The sequence below is a fragment of the Vombatus ursinus genome, unplaced genomic scaffold, assembly GCF_900497805.2.
Source record: "Vombatus ursinus unplaced genomic scaffold, bare-nosed wombat genome assembly UNPS02015152.1, whole genome shotgun sequence".
Lineage (NCBI taxonomy): Eukaryota > Metazoa > Chordata > Mammalia > Diprotodontia > Vombatidae > Vombatus > Vombatus ursinus.
The window spans coordinates 812,976-828,005 of NW_020954930.1; the positions used below are offsets into that span (position 1 = coordinate 812,976).

At 41.7% G+C, this 15,030-nt stretch overlaps 1 protein-coding gene across 4 annotated transcripts in view; it reads left to right on the forward strand.

The window, feature by feature from the left end:
* ATP11C (ATPase phospholipid transporting 11C) overlaps positions 1-15,030 on the forward strand; it is a 220,237-nt gene that overhangs the window by 191,947 nt on the left and 13,260 nt on the right. For 3 of the 4 annotated variants that reach the window (XM_027846410.1, XM_027846408.1, XM_027846409.1), the window contains 2 exons: positions 1,127-1,230; positions 12,662-12,815. In XM_027846410.1, the coding sequence (XP_027702211.1) occupies positions 1,127-1,230; positions 12,662-12,815 (258 nt within the window). Of the gene's footprint in view, positions 1-1,126; positions 1,231-12,661; positions 12,816-12,932; positions 14,114-15,030 lie in introns of those variants that run through there. The other variant, XM_027846411.1, reaches the window with a different exon arrangement.

Here is a 15,030-nt window from a genome sequence, read left to right on the forward strand (position 1 = left end):
TGTGTGTGTGTGTGTGTGTGTGTGTGTGTGTGTGTGTGTGTGTGTGTTTTCTTTTTAGCACATCTTCATACCTTGGCATTTTTGCAGATATTATAACCTAAAATGAGAAGAGTGTGAACTGATGGATGGCCAGGTACTCTTGGAGTTAAAAAGACCTAGTCTTGATGCTGATACATATTGGCTGTGTTGTTTTGGAGAAGTTCCTTAATCTCCCAGTGCCTCTGGCAGCTCTCTTCGACCATAAGGGGCTGATCTGCAATGGTGAAAGGAGTTTCCACACTGAGAGTTCTCCATGCCAATGAAATTGCTGGAACAGAACCAAAAAACAAAACAAAACAAAACATTTTTTTTTCTTGATCAATGCTATATCCCATACTGGGAAGCTCACTTTGGTTAAAGCCATTCATGTAAATAAGTATCACTGGATTATCCAAGATGAGCCTCAGTGTCCATGCCACGACAGGTCTTCTTCACTCTCTCTCTATGACTCCATGCTGCCTATACTACTACAATCTCCATACATTTGATAATGTCCTTTTTTCTTGGAATTACCACTGTCCTTACTTCTCCTACTTCTCCTTACTGCATTGACCCTTTCTGTGTAGCAAAACCAGCCGACACAGTGACCATATCTGCCAGTTTATGCAATATTTTGCACCCATAGTCCCCCTACCTTGCCAGTGAAACTTCCCTTCTCTTGAGAGGCACCTTCTTTCTCCTCATCTTCTTGGCGTCTCTCTGAGGTATGGGTATTTGACCACATTGGTGGTATTCTTGTAACATGGTTGTATAAATGGAGAAACCAAGGCACAGAGGATCAGGACCCTTTTGCAAATGGCAAGACAGAAAGAAAATTCAGGTTTTCCAATTTCCATTCTCAAGAGATCTTAAACCCACCTAGTGGAGGTGTTGTACAGGTTATGGCAGAAGTCCCTACGTCCCAAAGTGGTAGTCATTTCCTCCCTGGTTCCCGGTACCCTCTTCTTTGCCCCATCCTCTTTCCCCAACCTAAACTAGGACCTACCCTATCATTGAACTTTGGTTGTATAGGGAGCAGCTTCTATCCAAGCAAGATTACTTTATATTCTTCCTTCACTGAATTTCTAATTTCCCCGCTTTTTTTCAGCTTGCCATAGATACTCGGTTCTGGACTTGGATCAATCACTTTGTGATTTGGGGTTCCTTAATCTTCTATATCTTTTTCTCATTCTTCTGGGGAGGCATTCTCTGGTAAGTACCCGTGTATTCCTAAGTAACTCTGTAAATGTGAACACCTGTATATATTTATCCACACCTGTATATATTTATCCACATCTGTATATATTTACACTTAAACGCCTGCCATCTTTTATTTATAGTAGGAGCTAAAAGGGACCTCAGAGGTCATTGAGTTGACTCAATGCCCTCATTTTGCAGAGGCCTAGGGAGGAAGTGAGTTGCCTAGGATCACAAAGCATAAGAGTTGAGAATTGAACTCAGGTCTTCCTGACTTCACATCCAGCATATTCTCTTTGTTTCGTCTGTTGTATAAAATGAAATGAACCTATCAAGGAATTAATGTAAGGTTCATAATTAATAGTTTATATTTATGTAGTGATTTATGCTTAGAAAGTATTTTCCCTAGGTTATCACATTTAATCCTCAGAGAAAGCATGTGAAGTAAGCAAAGTGAATATCCTTCTTTCTCATTTTACAGGTGAGAGTACTGAGGCTTAGAGGCATTCAATTGCTTGAATATAGTCAGGCAGCTAGTCAGTGGCAGAACCTAAACCCAAGCCCAGGTCCTCGGACTCCGAGTCCATTGTTCTTTCTGCTATACTCTTGAGTCCTCTTTCAATTCAACAAGCAGTTATGAAGCACCTACTGTGTGCCAAGCTGGAAATTTAAAGATCAAAAACGAAATGGTGCCTGACCTCAAGTCCCTTAAATTGTACTAGGGGATAGCGTATACATGTATATGTGTGTGTGCATACACATACATACACACACACAGATAAATTGGTATAAAATATATCCAGAAAGTCAATCCTTCGACAGCCCATTTCTTGAACAGACTCATATGCCTTCCTCCATTTTTCCTATAATGAATTCCTGTTTTACTATATCAAGATTACAAAGAATGCAGAATAATGACATGATTTGCTGATCACATAATAGCAAACACGTGCCTCAATTTTATTTCACCATAGGCAACCATAATGTCCTTTTAAAAATTTTTTTAGTGTTTTGTTTTTCCCAATTACATGTAAAAAAACAATTTTTAACCATCATTTTTTACAATTTTGAGTTCCAAATTCTCTCCCACCCTTCTGCCCCTCCCCCCTCATTGAGAAGGCAAGCATTTTGATAAAGGTTATTCATGTGCAGTCATGCAAAACATATTTCTATATTAGTCATGTTGTGAAAGAAAACATAGATGAAAAAGAAGACAAGAAAAATAAAGAAAACCCAAAAAAAATATGCTTTGATCTGCATTCAGACTCCATCATCTCTTTCTCTGGAGCTGGATAGCTTTTTTCATCATTAGGCTTTCAGAATTGTCTTGGATCTTTATATTGCTGGGAATAGCTACATCATTCCAGTAGATCTTCATACAATATTGCTATTACTGTGGACCAAACCATAATGTTCTTGAAAAGAAATAAACTCATGTCTTTGAACTTAGAAAACTGATCTTGGTGACGTATCACTGTAAATTAGACTAAGTGAGCAGAAATTGTTAACGGTTGCATTTGGTCAGATATGAGAGTCATAACTAGGGCAGAGTGACTGGGGCTTCGGCCTAGGATGCCACATTTAGAGTGTGCTGATGACATTTGTTAACCTTCAGAAGGGCAAAACAGTGTCACGTAGAACCCAGTTAGCAAGAAGAATTAATTAAACTATAAAGCTACTGGGTGGGAGGCAGTGTGGTACATTAGAATTGGACTTGTAGTCAGAGGACTTGGGCTCTAATCCCAACTGTGCTATTTACTACTTAATTAAGTATCTTTGGACAAGTCATTTAATTTAATTTTCCAGTGTCTGAGTTTCCTTGAATATATAATTGGGAGGGGGAGGGGACAGGACGAATCCAGATGTCCTTTGAGGTCCCTCCTATCTTTAGACCCATAATCCTATGGTCTTGAGTCATCTAACCTTTCCAGGCCTCAATTCCTTTTCTGAGAAATGAGGGAGTTGGACTCGATTACCTCTGAGGTTCCCTTTCAGCTCTAGACCTATGATACCGATGATGGTGATGGTGATAGCGATGCTGATGGTGATAGTGTTGGCGATGGTGATGGCGGTGGGAGTGGAGCTCTCTCTGGCTGAGCTCATGATTTATGGCACTTGCCCCGGGCATACAGATTCCTAGAGTTGGCTCTCCTATCTTTAGCCGTTAAACTTTCCTATGGCTGCAGCTCCAGGAGACATTGAGCCACACTATGGCTATGGGGGCCTTGGGTTCGGTAGGGAGAAGCCTGGTGTGCATTTCACCTGGGTGGGGGTTCCTCGCCAGTTGCAGAGAGGTTAAATGTTAATGTTTTTGTTGCTAAGCCTAGTTAGCCCTTGATTGGTTCTCACTGGCAATGTTTACATAGCTCAGTGCTTTGACTAATAGAGCAAATTGCAATCATCTCTGTTGATGATGTTAAGTGAAATCCACTGAGGTCTCCAAACCCACAGCTTGGCCAGGTGCCCATTTCTGGCCTCACATCCGTAACACCTAGCCCAGTACCTGGTGGAGAGCTAGTGCTTCATAAAGGTTTGTTGATTGATTCATTCGTTCTAAAGTTGCTTAATTGCTTATTGAGAGACAGCATGGTGTGGTGAGGGCTAGATGTGGAGTCAAGGAAAGCCTGGGTTCACTCCAACCTCTGAGGCTTACTAGCTATGTGGCCTATGCAAATGACTTTACCTCTTTAAGCCTTGATTTTCTTTTCTTTTCTTTTCTTTTCTTTTCTTTTCTTTTCTTTTTTTTTTGGGTGAGGCAATTGGGGTTAAGTGACTTGCCCAGAGTCACACAGCTAGTAAGTATTATGTGTCTGAGGTCAGATTTGAACTCAGGATCTCCTGACTCTAGGGCCGGTGCTCTATCCGCTGCGCCACCTAGCTGCCCCAGCCTTGATTTTTTAATCTGCAAAATGGGAATGATAATACCCATACCACCCACCTTCCTGGGTTATTTTGAGGCTCAGATGAGACAGTGTACACGGAACATTTTGCGAACCTTAAAGTGCTAAATCATTGTCTGATAAGATTTGAATTTTATTTGCAGCACCTAGCACAGCATGGAGACCATCAGTGTCTGTGGCTTGGCTGATTGATTTTGTTCTCTTGTCTGTCCTCCTGCCTCCCTTTCCTTATCCTCATCTTGTCGAGGCAAATAGTCAAGAGACTACGTTAGAGCAGGAAGGAATCCTAGAGGCTATCTCATCCAACTTCCTCTTTTTATAGAGGAGGACAACTGAGGCGCCCAGAGAGGGCAGGGGACTGGCCCAAGGTCCTAGGGGAGATTAGTTGCAAAACCAGAACTAGATCCTAGCTCATCTGACTCCCAGGCTGGTTCCTTTTTTACAAAGCCTTACAATCCAATCAGCCAAGAGTGAAAAAAAGTGCCTTGCACATTGCCATGGGCATAGAGGATCTGCAGTAAATATTTGTTGATGGGCAGGAGACCAGGCTAGTCTTCTAACTGAACAAACAGTCTCTGTTTATAATAATAGCATATGATGATCTAAGAGATTAATTGAAGGACTACATAACCTAGTCTCTTAACCAAGCACCAGCCCAGCTAAGGGCCAAGGGACTTATCCCCCAAAGGTTGACCAGTAGGTGGTAAAGGTTTTTGACCCTAATGACCCCTCTAGATCAGGGCTTCTTAAACTTGTTCCACTCACCACCCTTTCAGTGCTGTGGACGACTCAGTTTAAGAAGCAATGTGATCATCTACTAAAATAAGGAGAGGGTATGACATGCATCAGTGCAGGAACATACAGAAGATCTCATTGGTGAGGGGCAGCACTGTGCCACGGGAAGAGTTCTGAACTTGGACCCAGAAGAACTGGGACCCAATCCCTGCCACTTCCTCGTTTATGGAGCCTTAACCTCTCTGGGCCTCAATTTCCTCCAATACAAAACAAGGGGGTTGGGTAGATGGCCTCTGAGGTCACTTCCAACTCCACTTCTATGATCTATGATTCTTGAAGGATAGAAATCTGAGAACTACGTTTGAAATATGTTCTTGTCACTTGAGACATAATTAGAAGAAGTTTTCACTGTTCTGAAAAGGGCATTGATTTTTATTTCTGAAAGAAAACCCAATAAGCACAACCCTGGGAAATGAAGGTAGGTAGGAAAATTAACTCTATAGAAGGCCAAGGCCTAGAGCTGACAGGCTTTGAAATGTGTAATTATGGCATGCCCATAGCACCTGTGAAGAGAAGCCTGTGAGCACAGGGGCCAAAGGAAACTTTCCTTTGTTTCGGTTTTGCTTTGGGTTATTATTGAGAGTTGCTTCAATATTGGAGGGGGTGGGGGTGGCACGGGAGGAACGACAGTGCAGTGAGTGGAAGGTTTGAGGCCTGTGATTTTATTGTTGTATGGTACTCCCTGCTCCCTCTGCCAATCATGAGGAACGAAAAGTCCGAGAGACATAGTTTCTGGGTAATTAGTAATTTTAATTACCTAGAAACTATGTTTCTCGAACTTTTCGCTCCTCACACGATGCAAATTAGTGATTTCGTCTGTAACATAACCTAAGATTGTTGTCTGGAGGCACTAAGAAGTGAAGTTGACTTGGGTCCCTCAGGCCAGTATTTGTCAGAGGCAAGCCTTGAACCCTGGTCTTTCTAAACCCAAGGCCAACACTGCAGTCATTCCACAATGCTTTGGTACTGCTATGAATCTATGCCCTCATTTCTTGTACCAGTGCATATCATAACTCCTTCATGTTTTACCATCCTGGACATGTCTTGTCCATGTCTTTCTAAAACTCCTCTATATAAGAGCTTGTCCTGTGGCCCGGAGGCCTTCCCTCGCTTCTTTGAGGGTACCAAGCACAGTGCCAGTTAGGATGCCCATCTTCAGTTTTTCATGCTCACTATATAGCCTGCCCATATAGTGGCACCATTTTTCGTCATATATATCAGGTGGTCATGCATGTCCTCAGTGTATGAGCTTTTTTTGGTGATATGAATAAATTCAAGTTGGATCACCAAAGCTCATGTCATCTGGCTAGGCCCAAAGCAAAGGGTATCCTGGTGGGAGCTCTGGGCAGAGAGCAGCTGAATCCATTTTACTCAATTCTCTGAATGATTGAAATATTTCTGGAAAATTCAGATAAGTGCCTCCCTCTTTCCAGAGCATGAGTTCACTTTTATTTAAAATTTTTAAGATGATTTTCCACCATAAGACAGTAACATACCAGGGCAGCTCATGGAGTGGCTATGGCACTGGACTGGGAATTAGGAAGACCCAAGTTCAAACACTACCTCAGACTGTTATTAGCTGTGTGACCCTGGGCAAGTAAGTCACTTAATCTCTGTTTGCCTCAGTTTTCTTGTTCGAAAAATGGGGATAATAATGACACTTGCTTCTTGGGGCTGTTGTGAGGATCAAATGAGATAATATTTATTTAAAAAACAAACAAACAAAAAAGCTCTTAGCACAGTGCTTGGCACATAATCGGCACTGTATACATACTTTTTTCTTTCCCTTCCCTTCTCTTCTGTGAACTTCAGTTTCCTTGTCTTTAAAATGGACATAAGGGTCACACCTATATATCAGAAGGTTGTTGTAAGTCTCGAATGAGAATGTGTATCAAGCATCTTGCCAGAGTTAAAAAAGTTCAGTTTAAGCATGATCCATGCTTGTTATTTGCCTCTCTCAGCCTCATTTTCCTCATCTGCAAAATGAGGGTTCCAATTCCTTTTATAATCTCTAAGATCCCTCTCAGTGCCAAAGCCTGTGATGTGTGTGTCCAATGGTAGTCAACTATTCCAGGGAGTCTGTTGTTGTTTAGTCATTTTCAGTCATGTCTGACTCTTCACAACCCCATTTTGGGGTCTTCTTGGCAGAGATCCTGGAGTGGTTTGCCATTTCCTTCTCCAACTCATTTGACAGATGAGGAAACTGAGGCAAACAGAGTGAAGTGACTTGCCCAGAGTCACACAGCTAGCAAGTGTCTGAGGCGGGATTTGAACTCAGGAAGATGGTCTTATCTATTTAGGTCCTCTATCCAGTAGAGTGGATCCCAACCCATTCACACCTCATTCTCCGTGCTTATTGTCAGCCTTGTTCATCACTGGGTTGGCTTCTGCCCGTCTTAGTGGAGGCCTTCCTCTGTTTCTTTTATCATCACGAGAATACTAATGGCATTAGTTATCATTAAGTGATTAATCTACAGCTGGAAGAGATCTCAGAGACCATCTCATTCATCCATCTCCTCATTTTACAGAGGAGGAAATTAAGGCCAACAGAGGTGATCTGCCCATCTTCTTTAATGATCACTCATTTCTTTGATGATATTTTTTTTGATGATATTCTTTATGCTGGCTCTCCATCCTAATTCTCCACCTGCACTGTTTTCCTGCCTGCTCATCTCTACCATGGCCTGTCAGTAATACTAGTTTTTAATTCTTCAGAGACCATTGTGTTCATCCCTGGAAGAATAGGCATGGGGATAGGGACAGTACCTGTGATTTCAATGCTATAAGGAATTCCCAGGTGAGGAAACTGTCTCCCAGGGCAGGTTGGCACCTTTTCTACAAGTTACAGTCTCAGAGACCTGCCAGAGTCAGTCAATCACTAAACATTTATTCAGCACCTACTGTGTGCTAAGCATTGTGCTAAGCATTGGTGATACAAATACAAAAAAGAGAGACAGTCCTTGCTCTCAAAGAGCTTCCAGTCTAAGGGGGGAAGATGGCACACAAAAGCAAGCTGGAAGGGGGTGGGGAGGGCAGGGAAGGTACCTGGCAAGGGCATGATGGAAAAGTCCGAAGAAGTGCAGCCAGGTGGGAAATGAAGAGCTGGCTGGCCTGGGCACCCTCCTTAAAGGGGGATTCTGGGAGGAGCTCTCCAACCTCCACCCTCCCACCAGAGATGAGCCGCAGTGAGGAGTGACTTGCTCCGGCTCACAGACCAGAATACTGGTGTCCTCATCAAGGAGAAATTTGGGGTCATTAAAAGAATTCTGCAGTTTCCCGAAGGCAATTTTACCCATTTTCATCCTCTTCCTCCTGTTTAATTCTGAGCCCATCTCCATCTCCATGTCCATTTGCAGCATCTGTCCAAGATATATCCATTGATGGATGAGCTCTATGCATTGTGCATCCAACTGTATGTCATAGTCTGGACAATATACATTCTTCATCTACTCTGTTTGCATCAAGACTCGGAACACTGTGGAGTCTCCCGGATATAATCCATTAAGTGCTCAAGAGCCTAATCAGACACATAGGAAAAATTGAAACCCAATGATAATTTAAACATTTTGGACCCACCCACTCCCCTTCACTTTTTTTTTTTAAAGGCAATCGGGGTAAAGTGACTTGCCCAGGCTCACACAGCTAGGAAGTATCTGAGGCCAGATTTGAACTCAGATCCTCCTGACTAAGGGCTGGTGCTCTATCCACTGCACCACCTAGCTGCTCCCCCTTCACTTTTTTTTGAATAATAGTAAGTCTAGACAATCTCTAAGGCCCCCTCTGATTTTGTGATTCTCTCATCTGTACCAAGAAGGAAAAACAAGAAATGTTTTTCTGTGTATTTTTGGCAATAGAACAATTATTTAAGTACTACTACTAATGTTAAAAATTGCTAGCATTCCCAAAGCTCTTTAAGATTTGAAAAGCACTTTTTTATTTTCTCCTCTGATCTTCACAATAACCCTGGGAGGTAAATTCTATATTATTATCCCCATTTTACAGGTAAAAAAACTGAGACAGATCCAGGTTAAGTGATCTGCTCAGAGTCATGCAACTAGTAAGTGTCGGACTGGATTTGAACTGGGGTCTTCCTGATTCCAGCATTCTTACCCACTGAACCACCTGGATGTCTCCCAAGTATCCACAACTGAGTCCAAGTGCTATGTGACTGTAAACAAGCTGGCAAAGGGTGACCAGAGACTATGTGAAATACATTGCTTAAATGTTGTCAGAGCTAATCTCTGGGGGCCAGTGGGGTCTTGCACTTGATGTTGACTTCTGAGGTGGAGGGAGTTGTGATGAGGCTTTGGACGTAAAGACTAATCCCTACATTCTCTTTCATCTTTCTGTGTCGTAAAAGCTTAGCTTTCTGATTTGGACTGGACCTCAGAGGTCATCTAGTCCAATGTCTACTATAGCTTTCTGTCAAATGATCATTTAGTCATCACCTGGATGCTTCCAGTGATGAGGATTTTGTTGTTATTCAGTCGTTTCAGTCGTGTCCAACTCTCCATGACCCCATTTGGGGTGTTCTTGGCAAAAATGACTGGAATGGTTTGCCATTTCCTTCTCCCGTTCATTTTACAGATGAAGAAACTGAGGCCAGCAGGGTGAAGTGACTTGCCCAGTGAGTGTATGGGGTCAGATTTGAACTCAGGTTTTCTTGACTCCAAGCCTGGTGCTCTATCCACTGCAGTGCCACCTAGTTGCTCCTTACAATGATGGGGAACTTACAACCTAATGAAACAGCCCATCCCACTTTGGAATGAATCACATTGATAAAAAGTTTTTCCTTAAAACAAAAGTCCAAATCTTGCTCTTGTGGATCAAGAACTAGGAGGGACCTTAGAGGAGTCCAACTCCTCCATCTTCAAATGAAGAAACTGAGTCCAAAAGAGGTTAAGTGACACATAGCAGAATTTGAACCCAGATCTTTCTGACTCCAGATCCAGTGCCCCATCTACTTACTACACCATGCTTCTTCCTCCCTTGTAATTACTGCTCGCTATTCCTTGTTTTGCCCTCTGGGGCCAAGCAGGACAAATATATGCCTTTCCTATGACAAGCCTTCAAAGACTTGAAGAGATCTGCTATGTCTTCCTTTCAGGCTAGATACTTTCCCAGTTACCTCAACCAGTCCTTGTATGATACAGTCTTCAGTCCTTTCTCTCCCTCCTAGTTGCCGTCCTAGATGTGCTCCAGGTTATCAATGTCCTTCCTGAAATGGGGAACCCAAAACCGAAACCTGATACTGCAGATGTATTCTACAAAGGCCTGACACAGTGTCACTATCATCTGACCCCATTTTGCCGTTGGGCTTGTGTGATGACAGATGTTAAGCTTTCGGTTCACTAAATCCCCAAGGTCTTTTCCCCCGTAAATAGCTGAGTCTCCCCCATTTCTACTTGTGCAATTGGCTTTTTGAACCCCAAAAGAACTTTACAGTTATTCCTGCTAAATTTTCTTTTCTTTAATTGAGCCCATTTAAAAAAATTGATTGAGGCCTTTTGGAGTCCTGATTCTATCATCCAGTCTATAAGCCATTCTTTTCAGCTTTGAATTATTCCCAGATTTCATAAGCATGCCTGCCATACCTTTATCCAAATCACTAATTACCCCCTAAACCCACAACAAAATGGTGAACAGAACAGGGATAGGGCCCTGTGGCCTTCCACTGGATTCTACCCTAGGTGACATCATCTCATTACTTCCTACTCTTGACACTTTTAAGATAAAGACAAGTTGAGAAATAGTACTAAATACAGAGAATTTATATACAGGGTATACAGGGAAAGGTTGCCCTCTTACCACCTGATGACTTCTCAGCTCAGTGTAACAGAGGTCCATATAATTCATTCATGACCCTAAAAGCTGCCTAGACCTTAAGCATGACTAGTTCAAGTCCAGTTGTGGATTTAATAATACTTTTATGACCTAATTGCCTCTATTTGGCCAATAAGAAATGGATTATTGGTTTTAGGCTGAGAGGAGCAGCTATATAGAATAACAGATTTCCTTTGTGCTCCTTGGTAATAGCAAATCTGTTTCCCTTGATTTTTTTACATTAATATAGATATGATTATTGCGCTTTACCTTCACAAGATTCATCTCAACAGCCAGCTGAGAATACTTTCAATTATCCATCTCCTGGTGGTCTCTAGGAAGGCTTGTTTTGGTCAACTAATCTTAACCCATAGTGCAAGAATTACTGTTAGCCTCATGGAGAGCAAACCTTTTCTTACATTGCCTACTTTATCATTTTTCTTAATTGTTTTAAAATATTTTTTGTTTATTTTGTAAATATACATTAAAAGTTTCTTTAACGTTCATTTTTTCAAATTTTGATTTCCAAATTCTCTCCTGCCTCTCCCCACCTTGAAGGCAAGCAATATGATATTGATTATACATGTGAAGTCATGCAAAACATCTTTCCATATTAGCCATGTTGCAAAAGAAAATACACATGAGAAAAAAGAAGAAAAATTAAGAAAGTGAAAAAGTAAATTTTTCTTAATTGTTAATGGCCACACTAGAATCCAAATGTATTTGGGCTTATGGTCACTATTTTCCATCCACCTGTCCATCTATCCATCCATCAGTCCAGAAAATATCTATTTATTAAGAAAATATGGAGCAATGGGAGGTCATATTGATCTATAGAAACATAACTTCTGCCTACAGGCTAGAGAATCAAGTCCTATATCTCTGGTTTGAAATTTTGCCTTATTATTGGCATTGGTATTAAAGTTTTAAGTTTCACTGATGGATTTTGGTTTTATATCACAGTCATTTCTTGATAGACTTTCATACTTACAGCTCCTATCCTGTATTGTCTGTCATCTCTCAACATCTTTGCAACCACTGAGCCTTCCTTTGTTTTGCAGAGTAAAGCAGTTAACTAAAATCAACCAACATAGTGATCAAATTGGAACCCGTATGCAACATTCTTAGCTCATTGCCCCCTAGCTCTCCAATGAAAGGATTGAGGTACATGATCTCATCTCTTCTGCAGAGCCACAGTTGGTCATTACTGTTACACAGCAAGGCAGCTGCCTGATAATTAACCATTCACAGGCTAACTTAGGGCCTTTACCAGCAAGGGAAGGACTCTGATATGAAGGCCTTCCAAATTATCTGGATTCATATCAGAAACATGCCCACTGGACACAGGATTTTGCACAAGGCCAGGGCTTGTCAATATGCCTGATATATGCTTTCAGTTCACAAGAGATTATGAGCTGGCTTCTGGTTTCTGTGTGGCATGCTAGAAGCTTTTACATTCTTGGTGGTCATGCCCCACTCTCTTGGTAAAAGATGGGTTTTATATTTTTGATTTTATATTAATTTATATTAATGAAAGCAGCAGGGGCAAATGGGACCTCTGTCTTCCTAAAATTTCATCTGAATTTCTCATGAAATAAATACCCTGAAGCCTTGGTGTTCTCCAATGCTCAGAAACATTTACCACTTGGCTGCTGCAGAGCTGAGGTCCTGGTTGTTTTCAACTCAGAAGTGTTTTTACCATCATCTCCTTTCTTACCAAAAATTTGATGAATTTTTGTTTCTTTTTTTTCTTTATTAACTTTTTTGGGTTTTTTTCCAAGATAGGCCAGGGGTAGTGGGTTCTACGGACAAGTATTTATATTTATATGCATAGTTGAGGTTTTTATTAAGTTTGTTTCCTTGACATTTTTATTCCTAATGACTCAACAAGTGGCATCTGCTTCATTCTTTGTTCTTCTTCACTCCAGGCCTTTTCTCAAGCAGCAAAGGATGTATTTTATATTTGCCCACATGGTGACTTCTGTATCAACATGGCTGACAATGATTCTTCTGATATTTGTTGGTCTTTTCCCTGAGATTCTTATGATAGCGGTTAAAAATGTCAGGAGAAGGACTCCCAAGGTAAGGCCTGAACCTAATTTATACACTCATTTCTGAGCAAGGCTTTTCTCTGCCAGGAGTAAGAAACAGTCGCTGTACGATTGCATCCATCACTGCATGTTAAACCCCTCCCTACAGGCCCATCACTTCATTGCCACCTCTGCATTAACAAGTATAGTTAAAAACTGGGTTGCCTGACCAGATGGTAAGTAGCCATGTTAACTGTTTTCTGTTATCGACTTACACAGTTCCTGGAGCCTAGGACCTCTCCCATGTGGGATGATGAAGCTGGGCACCTAGCTTTGCCCTTATGACTCTCACCTGATAGACAGTTGCCCCTTGGGTTCTTTGGAACCGAAGGCTGACTCTCTGGTGGTCGATTGGGCAATATGGTCCTCTTCAATGTACTTGGATCAAGCCCAAAATGTTTTATGTTTTCTCTTTGAGCAGCTTCAGTTGCCTGAGGCTCATGAAATGTCATTGACCTCTGTCAGCCTAATCACTTGGTCCTGTGTTGTCTGTCATCTTTTCTGAATATCTCAGGAAAACGTTGAGAAAGGGAAAGGTAGACAAGGCTAGCATAGAAGATTTGAACCCTTGTCCATTTTGATGAAGAGCTTCATTAAACGTCACAGATCCATGCCTATGGGAGCTCATCTTATTAGACCCCCTAACACCAAGTTTCTGGTGTATTAACAGCAGCCAGAGCAAAGGGAATATATTGAGAAAACAATCATAAAGCTGTGGCCATGTGGGCCCATATGACCAAATTGACTGATCAGCCACCAAACTGGTTACACTGAATTTTTTTTCCTTCAAATTCAATTGCTATAATTGATTGGTTGTTTTTGGCATCGTGTAGACTTGGGCAGAGACATCTCTGCTAGGGAAAATGGGGCCTTAACATGATACGCTGTCCAAGGTCTGAAAAGGCAAAACCAGGAGGCCGAAGCAAGAATGCTTACACACTTTGACTTAATCAGCCCATTGTATGTGCACAGGTGGTGGCATTATTGGGTGGGGAGCAGTATAATAATTTCCCAAGGGCACCAATGGCCCATGTTCTCCTCCTCCTTTTTCTTAATCCTCCAAAGCTTTTCCTTCCTTCCATCCTGGTTCTTAGTCTCTAGGATGAAGCAGTGATGTTTTAACAACTGATTCTGCTTTCTGATCAGTTGCCTGCTAGTAAAGATTGTTCATCTTCCCTCTCTCTGGTTCTCCTCCAGAAGAATTCATGGGGAATTTGGTGGGGAGGAAATCAATCAATCAATTAATAAACATTTATTAAGTGCCTGCTATATGCTAGGCACTCTGCTAAATACTGGGAAATATGTTGAGATAAAATATTTTTAGATCAGAGCTGTTGAAGATTAGGTTTTTGTTGTTGTTGTATTTATAATTTTAAATGAGGTGACTCCCAGTGGCTCTTCTCAATATGTTGAGTACTCTGTGGCAGGGGTGTCAAACTCAACTAGAAAAGGCGTATCTTGACTTAGAAAACGACAAACTGACATTATCTATGTTGTAATGTATTTCTGTTTTGTGAAACATTTCCCAACGACCTTTTGATCTGGTTCTGGCTGCCCATTTTTGGTTCTTAGTGAGTTTGACACCTCTGCTAGGGTACTCCAAAATTTCCCTTCTGCCCTCAGGTTAGGTAAGATAGAGGATCCTGCCAACATAGCTCCCATCCAGGAATATAATCTGAAACCTAAGCTCTCAAAATCACAATAAGATAATTTGAGCCTTTGAAAAGAACTCCTTGTGGCCTTCCTTACATTCTTTAAACCTGAACACACACACCCTTCCAAGCTTTAGATAGCTTAGGAGCTCTTTGCCATGATATACTTGGGGCAGTCTCTATGCAGGGAGCTCTAGCGGAAGTCAGAGTTCTTCACTTGCAATGTGACGTGACTTTTCCATGAGGCATTTGCTAGACCAGATTTACTGCACCCTCCCCCACTCCCCCATCATTGAGAAAAGACTCTTCTAGGTGCCTAATCTTTCCATCCAGTGTCTGAATGACAAAATAGACTTTGAGAAGCTGAGTTCCTTGAAGCTTCAGAAAAGAAACCCTTGTAGGGACCCAGCAGTACTGCCCCTCCTCTTTTTTCTAGGAAAGAAGGTAGAAAGGAGAAATTGTCAAAGCAATTTAGACTCTTACTGATAGGTAAAGGATGGTGAATAGGTGGGAGCCCATGACTCTCCTTCCTCTTCACCCTGGCATTCATTGTGG